Genomic DNA, 17,070 nt, shown 5'->3' with positions numbered 1-17,070 from the left:
TTTTCATTGAACACAATCTGTTATGCATGTGTCCCTTGTGGATTATTATTTTAGATTGGGAAATGTCTATCAAGTAGCAATACCTCAAGTGTTATGTATGTGTACAGCTTTAGGTATTAAAGAGGTTGTGGAATGCTTGAAAACATTTCCGTCATTTTTTGGGTATTATGTAGCCTAAGGTGTGATGAAACAAAAACGACTTTTGTTTCTGTCATGAAATGAGTACAAAGGGTACTTTTGAGAGCTATTTTTCAGGTCCTGTTTCAACCCAAACGTGCAATTTGTGTAAAAGTCGTCGTTGCGGGCAGCAAACAAAACACAGTAAATCGTGACGTAATAAACAGGACTCCCGATGCAGAGTAGCATAAACGAGTCCTGTTTATTACGTCACGATTTACTGTGTTTTGTTTGCTGCCTGCAACGATGACTTTTACACAAATTGCACGTTCGGGTCGATACAGGCATGACAGGACTTGAAAAACAGCTCTCAAAAGTACTTTTTGTACTCATTTTATGACAGAAACAATGGTCGTTTTTATTTCATCACACCTTAGGCTACATATACCCGAACAATGACGGAAATGTCTTCGAGCATTCCACAACCTCTTTAAAGGCCGCCCTTGTATTTACGTACACTCTAAAAACGCTTGGGTCAGATCATAGCGAAAGGACACACCTGGAGTCTGAAACCAAATTTTCTCGGTTCTTTTTCCTGGTCAAAAAGTTACATTTCTGGGTCATTATGACCAAGAAGAGTGTCATGTTTAACCCTGAAAAGGACTGACCAAATTAGGATTCAGATTCCAGTTCAATCTGACCCAGGAGTTTTTAGAGTCCGGTGTAGCGTGAATATCCGACTCCATGAAATGTGGACTCATTGGTAGTACTGCGCACGCGTGAGTACGATACTATGCTAGTTTTAGGATCGTTTCGGGAGAGTGACCTGTCACGTGCGAGGGATCAACCAATAATAGGGAAATAGGGGTCCGATTTTCATAGGAGTCGGATTTTCATGTGACACCGGCATTCTACCTCTGGTGGCTTTCAGCTGGGTAAGGAGATACTTCCATTAATTGGGGCAAATGGGAAGAAGAAATTAAAGGTGGCCTGGAATTTACCTCTTTCTCGGCAAACAAAAGATCGTCATACTCTTGTGACGTTCCTGACATGTTGCTTCCTGGCACATCGTCAGCACTCACGTACGAATGCACTCCGTCAATTGCGAGTGCTTCAGTGGTATCAACGGATCTGACCAGGAATAATTATCAAAATGATATCAGATGATCTGAGGAACGATGATTACGTCAATCGGTTTGGCAACTAATGCAATCTGGACTTGTCGCACAGTTTTCAACTATGGCTTCCTCCCAGTAACACTGAATAGAAACTCAATACTGATTAATGTCTAGTTTGGGTTGACTTCGCTCTTTTGGGGTGCATACCCATGTTTCCTAATACCGATGTTCCACAACGTGTTCCCCGAAATCCCTACCCTATACCCCTAGCCCTAACCCTAACCCTAACCCTAACACTTACCCTAATCCTAAGGATCTCGGGGAACATTGGTAGTGGGGAACATTGGTATTGAGAACATCGGGTAGACCCCCTCTTTTGTATCATATTGAGCAGTTTAGTCGTCCTCGCAGGGGCGGATCTAGCTTTTATGAAACGGGTGGGGGCGGGGTTGATATAAAAGGGGGATTGAGTCTAAGGCATGCCGAAGACACGCCCTGCTGGGGGGGGGGGTCCGGGCATGTACCCGGAAAATTTCGAAATCTTCAATGCCTTCTCCGGCATTCTAAGGCAATTCGAGAATAAATTTAGGGACTTTTCATTTACTATTTTTAGCATGTCATTTATTGTTGCTGGCCCCATTGTACTAGTAAGCCCTCTAGGCCCTATCATAACTAACCCCCTTCTGGATCCGCTACAGCCTCGTCTGCAGTTTGAGAGAGGGGACCATTAATGTAGTGTTATTCTGAAAACCTTTTGCAACGTTATGAAAGAAAAATCAATTAAACCTAAGATAAGTCCAGTGTTGCACTCAAGCTACTTGTTATGGATCAGGTACATCACAAGTCCTGTCACGAGTAGATTCACAAGTCCAGTTATGGAATGGATAGTATTAAATGAATGCCTTTGTGTCAGTGTATTTGAAGGCTAGCTGGACATTCTTTCTCTGTGCTAGCTCCTCTGATACTGATGATTGGATTTGAAAGTTAAACTATATTCGGTTGTGGGAGTTTGGTGAAGACACCACAACAATACCAAAATACTTAATACATAAATTAGCATGAATCCCGCAATAGGGCGACAAGTTGTGCGGGACTTCCCCTACATTAGGGCGACACACCGCAATAGGGCGACAATTGTGGTGTCGCCCTATTGAGGTACTACCCTTTAGCGAAGGAATTTTACCATCGCAAATGAGCTAGATTGATTACTCGTGGTCCAAAACGTACACATACCAAACTTGGTTGGGATCGGATAAGGTAAAATTGGGTTAGGTCACATTAAAGTTTGAAAAATTGTGTGCACGTTTCTATGGAAGTGTCGCCCTATCCTGCAATCCAGAGATATAATAAAGACAATTGTTATGTCTTATTTTTCGTTTCCTTTGTAAATGTTCATCAGGTGATTTGGAACTTACAAAATGTTGGCGTGTGCCTTCTTGCTGAGGACCATTCCCAGATACAGCTCAACTTTTAGAAACAAAATATCAAATAACTCGTCAGTTAACATAAGATTACTTAAGGGTAATTATACATTATTTTGAAAACAGATGAACACACAAAAAAGAATGTTGAAAAAGATAATTGGCAAGTTATATGATTATAATTCGTCACCGACACCACGAACTGACACCCTCTGCATCACATGTGTACAAAAAAAATTAAAAATTCAAATTTTCTTTTTTTGCACATATTAGCAGTTTGTGTCAAGAAGTTTAACATGATAAAGTTAAAATTGCTGAAATCATCTAAAATAAGCAAATTTTACTAATGAATTTTCAAGAAATTGGTCAATTCTGGTATTTTTTGTTACCACGAAGTGACCCTGCACAGGGTGTCAGTTCGTGAAAACAAACATTTGCGTATTTTCGGAGAGTGCGCGCATGCAATAGCGTTAGGGAGTGTCAGTTCGTGGAAACGAAAATTGACGTGTGTTTGGAGAGTGCGCGCACGCATGCGCAGTGTGTGCGCGCACTCTCCCAAAACGCGTCAATTTTGGTTTTCACGAACTGACACTCACTAACGCTATTGCATGCGTGCACTCTCCAAAAACACATAAATTTTCGTTTTCACGAACTGACACCCATCTTAATCATTTAATTGCTAATTAACTAAGCAGTTTTTCACAGTATAACGTTTATAATTGAGTAGTTTAAGTATTTTCACGTTAAGTGATACTAAAACCTCTAAGATAGATGGAAATTTTACTGAGTAAATTCGTGTCAAACCTTTAAAAGCGTTTTTCTTCGATTTGTATTTCTGCAACGCTGACCACCGGGTATCAGTTCGTGGTGTCGGTGACGAATTAGGCACAACTTAAATAACTGGTAGAGCATTCCTGTACCGATTTAGTTTAATGTAGGCTATAGGGTATTTAGTATCCTTTTTACTACAATACCAACTTGACTTTACAAATAACATTATTATTGGTACATGTATTACCATGCAGAAGAGGATGCTAGCACCTAAATATCGATACAACGTCCAGTAATAAATCATTTCCAATTCAAGAAAATGTATTTGTCAATAGTTGTTGTCAACACACTACTTTAAATGCATTTTTACCAACAAAGAAGCATACTACAAAATATGACTTACTCTCGTTATGAGGCATATCATCCACGTAGACAGCTTCTCCTGTGACCTGTTTGAAGGCAGATTGATGGGTCACAGGTCGGCCAACGGCGTCTGAATCAGGTTGGCCTGATGGTACCTCCTGAAATCACCAGAGAAAAGTGATTCTTTAAGTCAATTTAATTCATCTTCATGATTTAAAGAAATAAAAGTGATATTTAACATAGATTGAACCACGTTCGGCCTCGAATTTGTCCCCTTTGCACGATATGTATTATACGTAGAGGCAATATAGAAGGGGAAATTATTCCCGATTATGTAAAGTTTATCTTTAGGAGTACATGTACCATCTTCTGGTACCAATCAGCTCATGAGTATCAATAAAGAAACACCATATCTGAACTGGAAATAAATTTTCTTCAGTAAGTGAAAACGATTAAAAACACAGACATATATAACACTCCAATTTAGCTTCGATATTTAGTGGTTCGGTGGGGATCAACCAATTAGAAATCATTAAAAGGCTTCGGTAGAAAAACGACTCTTTCCTCCATAAAAGACATCCAGCCAATCAAATTACCTGATACATCTGAACACCTCGCGCGGAGTTCTTATGGTAAGGCTGGTTGGCTGAGCTGAAGGATGGTGGCATCGTCGAACCTCTCAAACCAGGCTGAAAGGATGTTGAGGATAAATGATGTCACCAAGCGAAGGTTGTATATGCAAATATTGAAGTTTAACTTATTATTTTCCCAAAATTCATTAAAGAAAAACAATGTAATGCTTGACAAAACACAGCGGCACATCACAGTGTATTTCGCTTAATTTTATTGTAAGCAATGCGCAGACATTGACCAGAAAAGAAATAGGTAGTTAAAACTGTTGTAAGCAGGTGCTGCTCTTCATAAAAATCTCGACTTCTGTTTGATTCACCTGTTTCAGATGTATTTGTTCCAAGACGGCGAGGTAGAACTTGAAGAAGAAGCTGAGGGTGAGTGATTGCCGATAGGGCTCCATACCGCCTGGGGCACCGGGGGATAGAGGTAGATCCTCGAGCAGTAGAGGGGTCATGACCTCCACTAAACCATCACTCCACGGTCTGATAAGAAGATCAAATCAATTTACGGCTGGCAGCAAGCTAGATCGAGGAGTGGTCGATTAGTGGTTGATTTGTGACTTAACTGACGTGTGCGCACTAATAACAACGCACGACCGTCTTGAGTCAAACGATGGTCAAAACGTCATCAAGAAACTTCTTGGTGCTAATTGCTCCTTCCTCCGTATTTGTAAATTGTGCCTGAACTATAGTCCAACTATCGTCGTTGAGCTAGAGTTTGAGCGAAGATAGTCGAACCGTGGTTAACTACATGTCTGGCTTGAAATTGCTCAAGGCTATATCACCATACGAGCAAATTATACAGGCACCGCCAAGCGTTGGGCTCGATATGATGCCACCGTGTCAAATTTCAATGTCGCAATATTTTACTCAGGCCTATGATCTTCCTTTATAGAAATAAGAATAAAATAAATGCAATGCTTATAATTATAGCGCTTCATATCGTATCAACAATCTCAGAGCGCTTTTACAATTATTCCCCTCTTCATCAGGCCTCGAGACCACGCGGCAGCCGATATCAGCGCACATTCGGTCCTCTACCGCCACAGGTACCCATTTATACTCCTGGCTAGAGAGAGTCAATAGCAGTTAAGTGACTTGCAAAAGGGCTCAAACACCATGTTCCTTTTTTACTTATCACAAAGTTCACCTTGTTTCCGATTCACTGACTCACTTATGAAATAGACCTGCTTAAACCTCATCTTGGCCCACAAGTTTGACTTGGCGGATGACTACCTAGACCCCCAGATCACATTTGTTTGGGAACAACTTTACTAGGCAAGTTTCGTCTCGTTACGACAATGCCTGTCGCTTGCCGACATCGACAGACGGTACAGACGCCTTGGCATCTTTTTTCAACGCATATACTTAACGTCAACACATCTTTTAAACCACCCACAATATTTCAAGTGGTATAAATGGAGTGAAGGAAAAGCTATAATAGGCCTATGCTGGTACGACATCGTACCTTCCCATGATGTTTTTCATTGTCTTCGTAGCTAGCACTGTTGTTGGAGCCATACCACCGTACGCTATGGTGCAATCCTGTACTTCATTAGTACCCGGCTTCAAGACCACTCTCATACCAGCATTGACTATGGCGATATCATCCTCGCGACGTGGAGATTGCTTGTACCCATAGTAATACTCATTCTGGAGTGAAAAAAAGTTCACAGATGTTGTATTATTGCGTTTATCCTTGAGCAGACGTTGGAGCATAAAGTCATAGAAGTTATCGCTCATAAGGAACACATAGGTTGCTGAATACGAATGACCTCAAATATCTTTACTTTGGTTGGGAAGGACTGAGAATGTTTCCGGTAACATATCCTTATTGCTTTTAAAATATTAATGCTACTACTTTTTAGTCTTTCTATTTTCGTAGTGAATTTAAAGAACAATTTTACCTCTGACGTGAAGGGGACATTGATAGCCAAGATAATCTCGTCTGTCTTGATAACATTCTTCCTATATCCGGTGAAGAAGTTGCCGTCCATGTTCACGGTACGTTTACCTTATCAGCGAATTGAAACGGTGTGTGATAATTATTCAGTGATGCTGGATTATTTAGATGAAAATGCTAAAAACAATGTATCAAGGTCCATTGGGTGCATTCATCACATCATTATCTTACCTGAGCTTGAGACAAGTTCAACGGTACACACGGCCGCCATGAGCAGCGGGTTCAGGTCGGAAATGGGACTGCCTGTTGCTATATTACCTCCGATACACTGAAACAAACAAACCCAAAGATAATGATAATGACAGTGTGGTGCTTAAATGGCGCTTGATATGAAACTTCACAATTATTACGGTATCCCAGTGATGTTTAGCTGGCCATGAGACAAACTTTGCAAGTGCAGCTCGGGATCAGCGCAGAAGACTAGTAAAGCATGTTCATTAAAAACTGGTGAATTTCTATACAATAAAGTTGACTAAAAAGCTTGAAAATACCATATGCATGCAGAATGTTCTTTCAAGCAAGGCTATGACCTCAGGGTATACGCTGATTATTTCGTATTGGCTGTTTTTGTCGATTGATCGTTCATTGGGTGATAGTTACATGACGAGTTTATAGTACATGACTATATATAACGCTTTGTGGAGCGCCATGGCCTCGTGCTCTTGGGCAATGAATTCTTGGTCTGCGGGCAATTCTGCAGGCTGTGGGTTTGATTCCAGCCTGGGGTTATGGTGCCTGTGCCCTTTGGGCAAGGCACTTTGTCATTCATTGCTTCTCTCCACCCAGGAGTAAATGCGTACCTGATGGGAGGGCATATATGGTTATTGTGGTTGATTTTAGCTGCTTTGCGCCGAAATGGCAGCATCCCACTGTATATACTCCCCAGGGAGCTGAGATTGTCTTTGGAATGTTTCATTGGCCCAATGAGCAGGGTAATAATGATGTAACGCCTTGAACACCAATACTGGTGAATACGTGCGCTTTTTAAGTACACATTTTATTATTACTTTGTGTACTACGGTTTGTTTCACAGTAATACTCAATAATGGACATAGCAAAGGAAAAAAAACAGAAACGAAGCAAATCTGAACTTACAGCTACGTTTCTGATCTGGTGCCCGGCAAACCAGCGCAACATCTCCACAATGGCTGCAAAGACACGCGTCTTGTGTTCTGGTAAAAGGACAATAATTATGGAGTAAATGTTCAGTTCAATGTAGAATATGGATATTTTGAAATGTTGGCTTAAACATATGGGTCATTCTATAAATTTGGGGTCCAAAGTGTGACATTTTTCCCGTCCCTGTTACCTTGGTACTTTGTAATTTGCCATTCGAGCATCATTAAAAGTGACTTCAAATGATTGTTTATTTGTTGGGTAGGTAGTTTGCTATTCATAATCACTCTTGGAGGATGACTGTATTAAGGAGTGCATCAGAATTATACAATCATAGATGTCAGATGTAACATGGATGGGAAAAAAAGTGGACCCCAAATTTTTGAATGCCATATATACGTTTGCAACCTCTTGCTGTATATAAATAACTTACCTGGTTCCTCCTGTATGATTTCCTTCATATAGTCACCGACTGACGTCAGTGACACAGAAGCGCCAATTCTAACTCCAGAAGGCGTCTTCTCGACGCTAGTCAGCTCAGGGATGTAAGTGATATCGACGAGAACGGGATAGCATTGGTTCTTAAACTTGACTTCAACACCTGGTTAGAAAAAGAGAAAATAACACTTTTAAATCTTGTCAATTCTTATATGAAATAAAGACGTTCAAGAAATGGTCCTGTGATTACTTCGATCGCCTTTGTTACACACTTGAGAGCCCTTGAGTACAACACCGTTGTCCTTAAAATGTGTTGTTCACGTGTTAACAATAATTATTATACAGTTTTTGCCCATAATTTTCACTTTTTAACTGTAATCTGTAAAATAATAATAATAATAATAATCACTGCAAAAAATAAGGCGTGCTATATTTTAGCAGAATTGCTTTCCACCTACCAACTTCTGAGTTGCCTGCCACCACCTTAGCTTGAGGGTTGTTAGCCTTCAATTCCAACAGTTGTCGAAGTGTTACGGGACGGAACCAAGTCACGCGATCGCTTGCAAATTTCTGCATTCTCGGTGTCGTTTCTTTCAAAGTTATCTATGCAAATTGTTTCAGAAATGTTAACATTTGAAACGTGAAAGTTGAAAAATAATAAATGCCTCCAGACATCTTGGATCTGTTCTGACAATGTTTGTCACAGGCATTCTTCAAGTGTACGAATCTGATAGACACCACTATTAAAGTAAGCTGCAATACAGCAATACATATAGTAAAGTCCATACATTTAAAATGCACATTGCTATTTATAGTCAATTTAAGGAGTTGAGAAAGTTTAATCTAGCTACGAGTTGTAATTGGCGTAACTATGAAATAATAATACCAGAGTCTTATATAGCGCACGTATCTACCATCAATTAGGTACTCGAGGCGCTTTTAACTATATTTATTTTTAAAGACAGATAAATGAAGTTTATGAGAAATGTGAGACCCATTATGTAGCACCTTTATAAATGGTATACTAGGTGCTGCGGCGCATATTGCAGCCACTGCCAGGAACACCGGGGCAAACCCCTTCTGGGATACGATTTACTGGGTACTTTAACGTGCATCAAGTGCATCACCTGCTTGACGTCCCATCTGAAGGATGGGAGCAATAATGGTAAAGTGCCTTGCTCAAGAGCACACGCACCATGTTCCCCGTCAGGATTCGAACCCATGTACCACGGCACACGAGTCGAACACTGTAACCATTGGACCACACCGGCCCAAATACATGTAGGCCTACCTACTCAAACTCACCATCAGCTCTGGAGGGAAAATCGATTCTTGGGAGGGGTCGTAGGGCGCGAACTCGCTTGGGTCAAACATTTTCGTCGAAACCTATATGCAACATTTGAAGCAAAATAAACAGAAATAATCAGCGAAATTCTCGGTCAAGGATAAGCAAGAACGTCTGCCCTTATTAATGCACTAGGCAAGAAACAACAATTTTCATTTTTTAGAAATTGAAAGTCACCAGAATCGCCATAACTATGCGCCCACCGAACCACTGAGCTACCGTACGTGACCAATGACTCATGACGTGCCGTCACATTTCTGTTCTGACCAATCACAGCCCCTGTGCGCAGTGGGCGGGGCTTACTGGATCGGTCCGGTCCATTAGTCGATGCGCGCCGTTTTGATTGACAGGCAGGACAAATCCATTGTGTATTGGCTGCAACGTTTCACGAAAGTGTAGTACGGCAGATATATATAGGTGATGGATTGTGCCTTTGATGATACAAGCATGGACATTGGCACACAGTTGCGTCATGAGACAGATCTTTGGCTAAAGGGCCATCGCAGATTTGTCCTTTGAACAAATATAGGTACAATAACAAGCAATGACAGCCATTTAAAAATTTTGACAATTGCTTGTTATTCTACCTATTTTTTTTTCAAAGGTCAAATCTGCGATAGTGTTATAGCCAAATATATTTTTAAGACATACTCTGACTGTGTGCCAAATTTCATGTTTGTGTCATCAAAGGCACAATTCCCCTATCTGCCCCTATATAAAGGAGCCACATCTTCCACCCCCTATCCCTTACAATCACACCTACCCCTTCCTCTTGTCCATCCACGTTACTTGGTACATTCCTACAGCATGCAGCGTTATTCCCTCCACAACATCCTTCCTGCACGGACCAAAACAAATCATCAACAAAACAATAGACTCATGTTACAAAATATTGGGTAAAGGTATTGTAGGTTTTGAGCAACACACAAAGCGAGTTCGTCTATTCAATTTAATGTAACTTTAAGAACTGATGTTAAAGGTTATCCAAATGTCATGCTCTTGGAGTACACATTCCTATAATTAAAACAAAAATGCTTTCCAGCTCTTAAATATTTAGACTGAAGTACAATCACTAAATTGATTCAATAAACGTGATATCTCCAATGTTTCTACCCAGACAATGACGTCATTTAATACAGCGCCTCATTTGCTCAAAACTGGTCTAAAGGTTTCTCAAAAGGTACATACAAAATAATGAAAAGTCAATCGGTGGGTCTATAGATGTCCGTTTTGAAGGTGGGTCTACACTTATTGTAAAAAAAAAAGGTACAGTAATTTGCAGGCAGTCGTACTCAAGTCCCCGGTTTCTGTACTTCCAATTTTTTGTTTACTCCCTAACCTGCAATGCAAACTATCGTCTCATGTTATGTAATTTTAGGTCATATTGTATGTGGAGTGCCGTGGCCTCGTGCATTGAATTCGTGGTCTGCGGGTAATTCTGCAGGTTGGGGGTTCGAGTCGAGTCGAGTCCAGCCTGGGTTGTGGTGCGTTTGTACTTGTGCATGAAACTTTGTCACTATTTCGTTTATCCACATCCAGGAGTAAACTGGGTACCTGTGAGAGCAAAGATGGTTATGGTGATTGATTTTAGCTTCTTTGTGCCGAAAACGCAGCATCGAGCTGTATACTTTCTAGGAGCTGAGATTGTCCTTGGAGTGTTTCATTGGCCCAGTTAGCAGGTTAATAATGATGTTGCGGTTTGAGCACCAATACTGGTTGACAAGTAGGCTTTGTGAATACACATTATACATTATATCAAAGTTTGCCCGTCAAAGAATCAGGAAGTAATTGGACCTTAGTGAACGTTTTGTAGCCTTGTAAGATGGGTCTGTAGCCCGTGCAACGACACAGATTGCCCTCAAAGGCGCTCTCGATCTCCTCCATGGTAGGTTGTGGTCTGTTCCTCAGCAGAGTGTACATAGACATGACAATACCAGGAGTACAGAAACCACACTGGGATCCGTGGGCCTTGGCAAGACGCTCCTGGAGAAAAATAGAAAGAAATATTTCTAATTTGTTTTTATTCTCTGCTTAGTTTTCATGCTTTTTCTTCGATATTTTTGAGGTGCACATACCTGTACTGGATGGAGTCTGGTCGTGGTGCTGCCGATCCCTTCTACAGTTGTGACGGCCATACCATGCACAGAACAGATGGGGGTCAGGCAGGCATTCACTGCAAGGTGACTGCAAAGACAACCGGCCGCATCCCATTAATAAATAGTTAAAACGTGTTACCTGATACTTAAGGTACACATTGCTAAACGCCAGTGTACGTTTTATGGCATGAGGCAAAACATAAAATATAACCAGTACAATTCAAACTAGTAGAGGTTCGCATTTGTTGACTTACAAACGCATATATAGTGGTCGGGCTCGCATCTATTTCATGTCATAAACTTTTGCCTAGATACTATTATCGTTGAAAGCAAGTTCACATATTTTTTTCCACTTTCAATTAATCAGGCACATCCGGTTTGAACAGGAAGGAAAGGTCACGTGATTTTGTACATAATATCAAAAATGAAGACCATGGATTATTCTATACGTTTCTGTAAACAGCAAAATCAGATCTGTCACAGTTGATTTTATATTGATTTTCAAATACTACATCTAGAAATCTTTGGTTGCTTGTAATCTGATACTCGAGGACGTCACAGTGACGTAATCACCAGAAAGCGCGGGAGCTATACTGTGCTTTTTGAATAAAAATCTGGATTATATCTCTCGAGGTTGATATTTCAGCAATTCTTTTAAGGTTTAAAGGTATTTTCATTGTATCTTCCGGTCTGGTGACGTCATCAATCTTTCTCCCCATCAACTTGTTCTTGGCATGAAGCTGATTATATACATCAATTATAAAGTGATTACAGCAAACTTTAAAGTGATTACAGCAAACTTCGCCACTCGCATCAACTGATTATACACTTTAAACATTTTTCAAGGTGCCGCTATCGGGTGCTCTGACATGTTATGTAATTTGTTTCTAAAGTAAACAACCTAGCCAGAGTCTAACATCGTTGAAACAATGAAAGCAAGTTCACATCTTTTTCACTTTCAAATTATAAGGCACTTCCAGTTTGGACCGGGAGAAATGGTCACGTGATTAGCAGAGACAAGATACAATGAAGATCCTGGATTATTCTATCAATTCCCGCAAAAGTCAAATTCAGGTCTCTCACGGTTGATTTATATTGATTTTCAAAGATTAAATCTAGAAATCTTTTCCCCTCCATTAGGGGAAGTTCTCAGTTGTTTGCAAGTCCGATGAGCCATATGGACAGACTTTACTTGGTGATAATACTCTTACCTGATAGTTTTGTCCTTGGGTGAGTATTTGGACACCATGATGGTACATGCCCCACAACCTCCTTCCCCGCATCCTAGCTTACTACCAGTCAGACGTACTTCTCAAAGTCAAGGAATTAACCTACAACAGGTGTTTCTGCCGGTATGCTTTCATTTACTGACTTAATTAGGTCGTATCCGAATCACTTCAAGTGGCTAAGGCTAGTTGTCTAGGTCCTCGTATTGGAACTACGTCGGGGAAATTTCTGACAATAAACGTAGCCGAATCTCTGGAAGCTCGTTTTGGACACAACCTCCCTATGGTTTCCATATCGACGCAGACTGCGCAGACTGCGCAGACAGTGCGCAGAATCGTCGGCATGCGAGATACATAGTTTGCGCCTGTCTGGGTTGTCGGCGACTTTTCCGGATGAACTGTCTCCATTCTGTCTGCGTTGCAGTTTGGGTCTTGTTTGCGTCGCTCTCTGCGTTTCTTATGTCGATATGGAACATAGGCTTAAAGCCTGGTTTCCATATCGACGTTAAGCTTACGCAGACTCGGTGCAGACAGTACGCGGAACCACCGTCGGCAAAGTTTAACCGATCGTCTGCGTGGTAATTTGCGTCTGTCTAGGTTGTCGGCGACACTTCCGGTTGAAATGTTTTCATTATGTCTGCGTTGCAGTTTGGGTCCTGTTTGCGTTTCACTTTGCGTTTTTTACGAATCGATATATGAAAACTCACTCACAAGATATCATTCGTGCGAAGCGATTTCTATTCACTCGCTCGTAATAGAGAATATCAGGCCATTAATTGGCATCTAACATTATATGTGCCCCAAAAATACTCGGTTTTTCTCCGTCTAATAAATAACTGGCTATCCTAGAGTGCACACTGACTAACATGCTTGGAAAGATTCCCATGATCTGGCCATCACTTAGTTTCCCCTTAAATGACCTATCAGCCATCAGAAAGTGATAATATGCCATAAAAAGTCAAAATTAGCAGTTACAAATTTTTAATTTTTACTGAGAAAGACCAGTCCCATAGGGTTTATGCACAAGGTAAAAAGTGATAGCCAAGAATCTTTCCACATGTTTACATAAACAGTATACAAACTATACATTCCATTATTTGCGTAGTGCATCATCACTATACATGTATAATCAATTTGGCCATTGATTATAACCTTGGTTCAAAAGTGGCGTCGTTTAAGTTAACATTACGTCACACTTACTAAACGGATGGGTTTCAGCCATTTTAAATATCAAGAAATATACGTGCGTCGGAGAGCATCATCTGAATAAAAAAAATCTAAAGATATTATGCGCCCCCCCCCCCAAAAAAAAATTATAAAAAAAACAATGTCAACCAAAATTGTGAAAAAAAAATTATGGAAATCGACCGAAGAGTTTATAGGATTAATCAGAGGAAAAACCTAGCTCCCACGTCCTGAGAAGATTTGCAAACCCAGATCGGACAGGTTCAAAGGGCATGTTGATCTAACCACTATGGATCACGTTTTATACGTCAGATCATTGTCGTTGCCACCCGATATATGCAGCGAACAAATATTAGGTAACAATCCTGGATTTCTGTGCAAACGAATCAGATAACAATTATCACGGACTGGATTTCTATGTAAACTACGGTCTCGTTGTTGATCGTCGCACTGCTCTATGCACTCACACATACTTGATTAATTGACTTTCTTATATTATCAGCTGTGGGCCACACACCTTTAAATTAGATAGGAATATTGGTTGTTAGGATGTGGAATTTGCTTTTTAGGTCACACAAAGATGGACTTTGCTTCCTGCCTGATTAACGTATTTTTGATGCAAACATAAAAAAATAACTGCGAAATCATTATGACACTTTAATACCGTATTTGACTGTAAATAATGGCACTTGGTGTGCTGTCATTTTTAAGAAAAGTTAAATTGTGCATCAATTGCTAACGATGGTCGCCCGACCATCATTGGAGAAAACAAAACCTGATTTGTTTTCGTCTACTGCCCCCAATTTACAAAATCTAATTCTGATGACAAGTCAGCATTTTGTTTGCAATCGCTCAACAACTGTCAACATCTGTAGACTGTACTACAGTACACAATATCTTTATTAACAACCCTGGTTTAGCCTAACAATGTGATTTATAAAATCCACTTTTCTTTTAAAAGACGGGCCTTCTAAAGGACTCTGTTGAATATTTTTTTACTTTTAAACTGAGGTTTAATCGCTTGTGAAGTTTGAAGACAATTGCGACGACGATTCTTGAAATCGCATTTTTGGACGAAAGAGGTTCTAGGGTCATAAGTTTAAAAGGTGATGTCCTTTGTAAGCCAATTGCGGTAATTTATTTTCATCTAAAAGTAGCTTATGAGTTTGGCTTTCCAGTCATAGTGTTTGGTGCTACACTCCTTTTTCTAAATATGAAATAAAAATTTGGGGGTGTGGGTTCCGCTTTTTTGACTCGACCTGTCCAACTCAAATAAGGTTTAGGCCAACATTCTGCAAAATAAAACTAAAACCCATAATGTGTTCCCGCCAAAGCTGCAGAACTATACAAGCAGCGCGCGAAATGGAACAACGTTTATTTCGAAAGGATACACTTGTTGCGAAGATACGTCAATAAAGTCATTGCTGGATCCACATGATGATCAACGACCTGTATTATCAAAGACGAAAATGTCTTGGACTTCAAGTGGTCTGATATTTGCATTGCAAGGTTACATCTTTTGTACTTTTCAATATTTTGTACTCTTTGCATACAACCAAAATCACAACTGTGTGCCATGTCTATTTTTCGGCTTCACACGGTTACACCTCTATGTTCCGACTCCATTCCTATTCCTAACCCTAACCCTAACCGGGAGTAACACAATGTTATGTGCGGGTACGTTGTCGAAACATAAAGGTGTCGGAACATAATAGTGCAGTCATCGGCTTCCGCAACTCCCTTCAAAAAAGACTTCAATTTTGGAGGCACATGGAGGCAATTGCAGAATACCCCGCCACTCGATTTCGTAGCCGGGAGGTCACGGTTGGTTGACCTCAATAAACTTCTCAGCGCTACTTGTATGTACATGTACTATGCGTCCGCATGCTCCATTGCACTCCCACCTCGTAGCCGCGTAGCCGCCAACAGGGTAGTTGGTTTGGACTTAAGAATTTTTTCAGCAACTCCCATTCCTTTGGCCTAAAATGTTGCCAATATTGCATCAATACATCAATCCTTTGCCAAGTTGGTAAATGCCAAAAGGTGAAACACTTTCCATTGGTATAAAGTGCAACTCGAAATCGGGGAAAGCAAGTGTTTAGTAAATTTACTCGGCATAAAAAGAGATAAGGTATCAGAACTAAAGAAGCAGTGGGCCTACCTTTTTCCCATTGCAGAAAAATAACAGTGTGTCCACCGCATCTCCCATTTTGGCCACTGTTCTTTGGATACTGAGTTGAAGCATAGAGCAGCAAAACCCCTGGACACTGGTTTTAGATGTTCATCCGGCACTCGTCAGTATAAAAATGCGATATTGCGGGCAATGTATAATTATGTATACACATGTATGTACCAGAGCGAACCGGCTTGGACCCGTTTATCCTAGATGATAGTCAAAGCGTGATATTGATTTTCGTATCAAAAGCCAACAACCTTTTATCAAATCCTTTGAGGTCAAAAAAAAGACCCCATGTAAACCGGCCAAAAGTGCACAGCCAGATGACCTTGGACAAATAGAGATAATCTCCCGTGCATACACACTAGCACTGCCTAGCACGTGTACAATAATCAGACCCTACGCGCTGAGCCATGAGCAACGTCAAATTTTATTGGAGTTTAGATGAACAATTATTTTGTAAATGGATACACGCGAGCCTAAACCTCAACCAATCACAATAAGAGTTACATTATTGGAAAGCTGACGAGACGAAGAAAAATGATTCGAGAGATCTAAGCTCCCAGGTGGCGCTATTTAATGTTGTGATGATGTTAATGTACCAGTTCTTGGCTAAACGCGTGGTTTTACACACAAAACAGGGAGATTTTTGACCAAAAAATGCAGTGTTTAACATCATTTCGCGAGTGAAAATCAGTGTTTTATTCAGTTTTTCTTTCATTTTCTGAAAGAGTATATTGTTAGGGTCATACTGTAGTGAGATCTAAAGGTATACTCTGTCGAATAATGAAGTGGTGGCGACAGATGTGAAAAAAGGCCAGTTTTTAATGATATTTTCGCCGTGTTCTCTCATAGAGGTACGTTGCACATAAAAACCGGCCCCGGTGGGTTAGTTCCCGAAGGAATCCATATTGTTCAACCTTATCTAGTTTATTCATAGAGCAAGGAACAGATTTTACTACAATGTACCATGGCCGTTAATTAAGCAATTGTGCTATCAAGGTAGCCTTCAGTTGACCAATGCACAAAGCCCCGTTTGACCTCAGTTTCGTGTCCCGAGGTCACGCACGCATGGCCCAAAAGCCTACGCGAGATTTTACGAG

General features: G+C 40.6%; 1 protein-coding gene across 1 annotated transcript in view; it reads right to left on the bottom strand.

Annotated features, from left to right (window-relative positions):
- Positions 1-16,275, bottom strand: part of LOC119719629 (xanthine dehydrogenase/oxidase-like) — a 39,032-nt gene extending 22,757 nt beyond the window's left edge. The window contains exons 1-18 of the mRNA XM_038189132.1: positions 15,953-16,275; positions 15,183-15,240; positions 12,592-12,688; positions 11,360-11,468; positions 11,079-11,267; positions 10,048-10,122; positions 9,245-9,325; positions 8,398-8,542; positions 7,935-8,102; positions 7,481-7,557; positions 6,557-6,653; positions 6,330-6,436; positions 5,891-6,075; positions 4,740-4,905; positions 4,387-4,479; positions 3,831-3,948; positions 2,651-2,702; positions 1,119-1,248 (exon numbers count right to left, since the gene is read on the bottom strand). Of these exons, the coding sequence (XP_038045060.1) occupies positions 1,119-1,248; positions 2,651-2,702; positions 3,831-3,948; positions 4,387-4,479; positions 4,740-4,905; positions 5,891-6,075; positions 6,330-6,436; positions 6,557-6,653; positions 7,481-7,557; positions 7,935-8,102; positions 8,398-8,542; positions 9,245-9,325; positions 10,048-10,122; positions 11,079-11,267; positions 11,360-11,468; positions 12,592-12,688; positions 15,183-15,240; positions 15,953-16,036 (2,031 nt within the window). The 5' untranslated portion in view covers positions 16,037-16,275. The remainder of the gene's footprint in view (positions 1-1,118; positions 1,249-2,650; positions 2,703-3,830; positions 3,949-4,386; positions 4,480-4,739; positions 4,906-5,890; positions 6,076-6,329; positions 6,437-6,556; positions 6,654-7,480; positions 7,558-7,934; positions 8,103-8,397; positions 8,543-9,244; positions 9,326-10,047; positions 10,123-11,078; positions 11,268-11,359; positions 11,469-12,591; positions 12,689-15,182; positions 15,241-15,952) is intronic.
- Positions 16,276-17,070: the final 795 nt, after the last annotated feature.

This window comes from Patiria miniata, unplaced genomic scaffold, assembly GCF_015706575.1.
Source record: "Patiria miniata isolate m_02_andy unplaced genomic scaffold, ASM1570657v1 HiC_scaffold_13, whole genome shotgun sequence".
NCBI lineage: Eukaryota > Metazoa > Echinodermata > Asteroidea > Valvatida > Asterinidae > Patiria > Patiria miniata.
This window is presented reverse-complemented; position numbering and strand designations above follow the sequence as displayed.